Source organism: Trypanosoma theileri (assembly GCF_002087225.1).
Source record: "Trypanosoma theileri isolate Edinburgh chromosome Unknown TM35_Tth_12_V1, whole genome shotgun sequence".
In the NCBI taxonomy this organism is placed as follows: Eukaryota; Euglenozoa; class Kinetoplastea; order Trypanosomatida; family Trypanosomatidae; genus Trypanosoma; species Trypanosoma theileri.
In genome coordinates, this window is record NW_021639854.1 from 180,791 (window position 1) to 181,225 (window position 435).

Below are 435 nucleotides of genomic sequence, written 5' to 3' on the forward strand. Positions count from 1 at the left end.
GCTAATGACCTCGCACAGAAGGAGGCAGAAAATGAGAAGCTGCAAAAAGAGTTTGATTCGATAGAAGCCAAGTTAATGGGTGCAATGGATGCTTTGAATGCTGCCACACCTGAAAATGCTGATCTTGTTGATATGCTAGAGAATTTTATGGAAACGAGTGCAGCTGCACAAGCTGCAGAGAAGGATGCGCTTGAGGCGCTGAGAAAACGTGAAGAGGAACTGGAGGAACTACGACGTCGTGGTGCTGAGGAAAGCAATGAGCACAGTCGTGTTTTGGATAACCATAAGCAAGAGAATGAGAAGCTTCTTGAGGAACTCGCACAGAAGGATGCTGAAATTGATAAACTGGGTGAGGATCTCGCACAGAAGAATGTGGAAAATGTAAGGTTGAGTGCAGAAAATGAGAACTTGGCCGGGGACCTCGCACAGAAGGAA

General features: G+C 46.2%; 1 protein-coding gene across 1 annotated transcript; it reads left to right on the forward strand.

Moving 5' to 3' along the window:
- Nucleotides 1-75: 75 nt before the first annotated feature.
- Nucleotides 76-435, forward strand: TM35_000121780 (myosin heavy chain; the record flags this gene model as incomplete). Its single annotated transcript, XM_029025153.1, has 1 exon — nt 76-435. A coding segment is annotated over one exon (360 nt), but the record flags the coding sequence as incomplete, so codon positions are not given.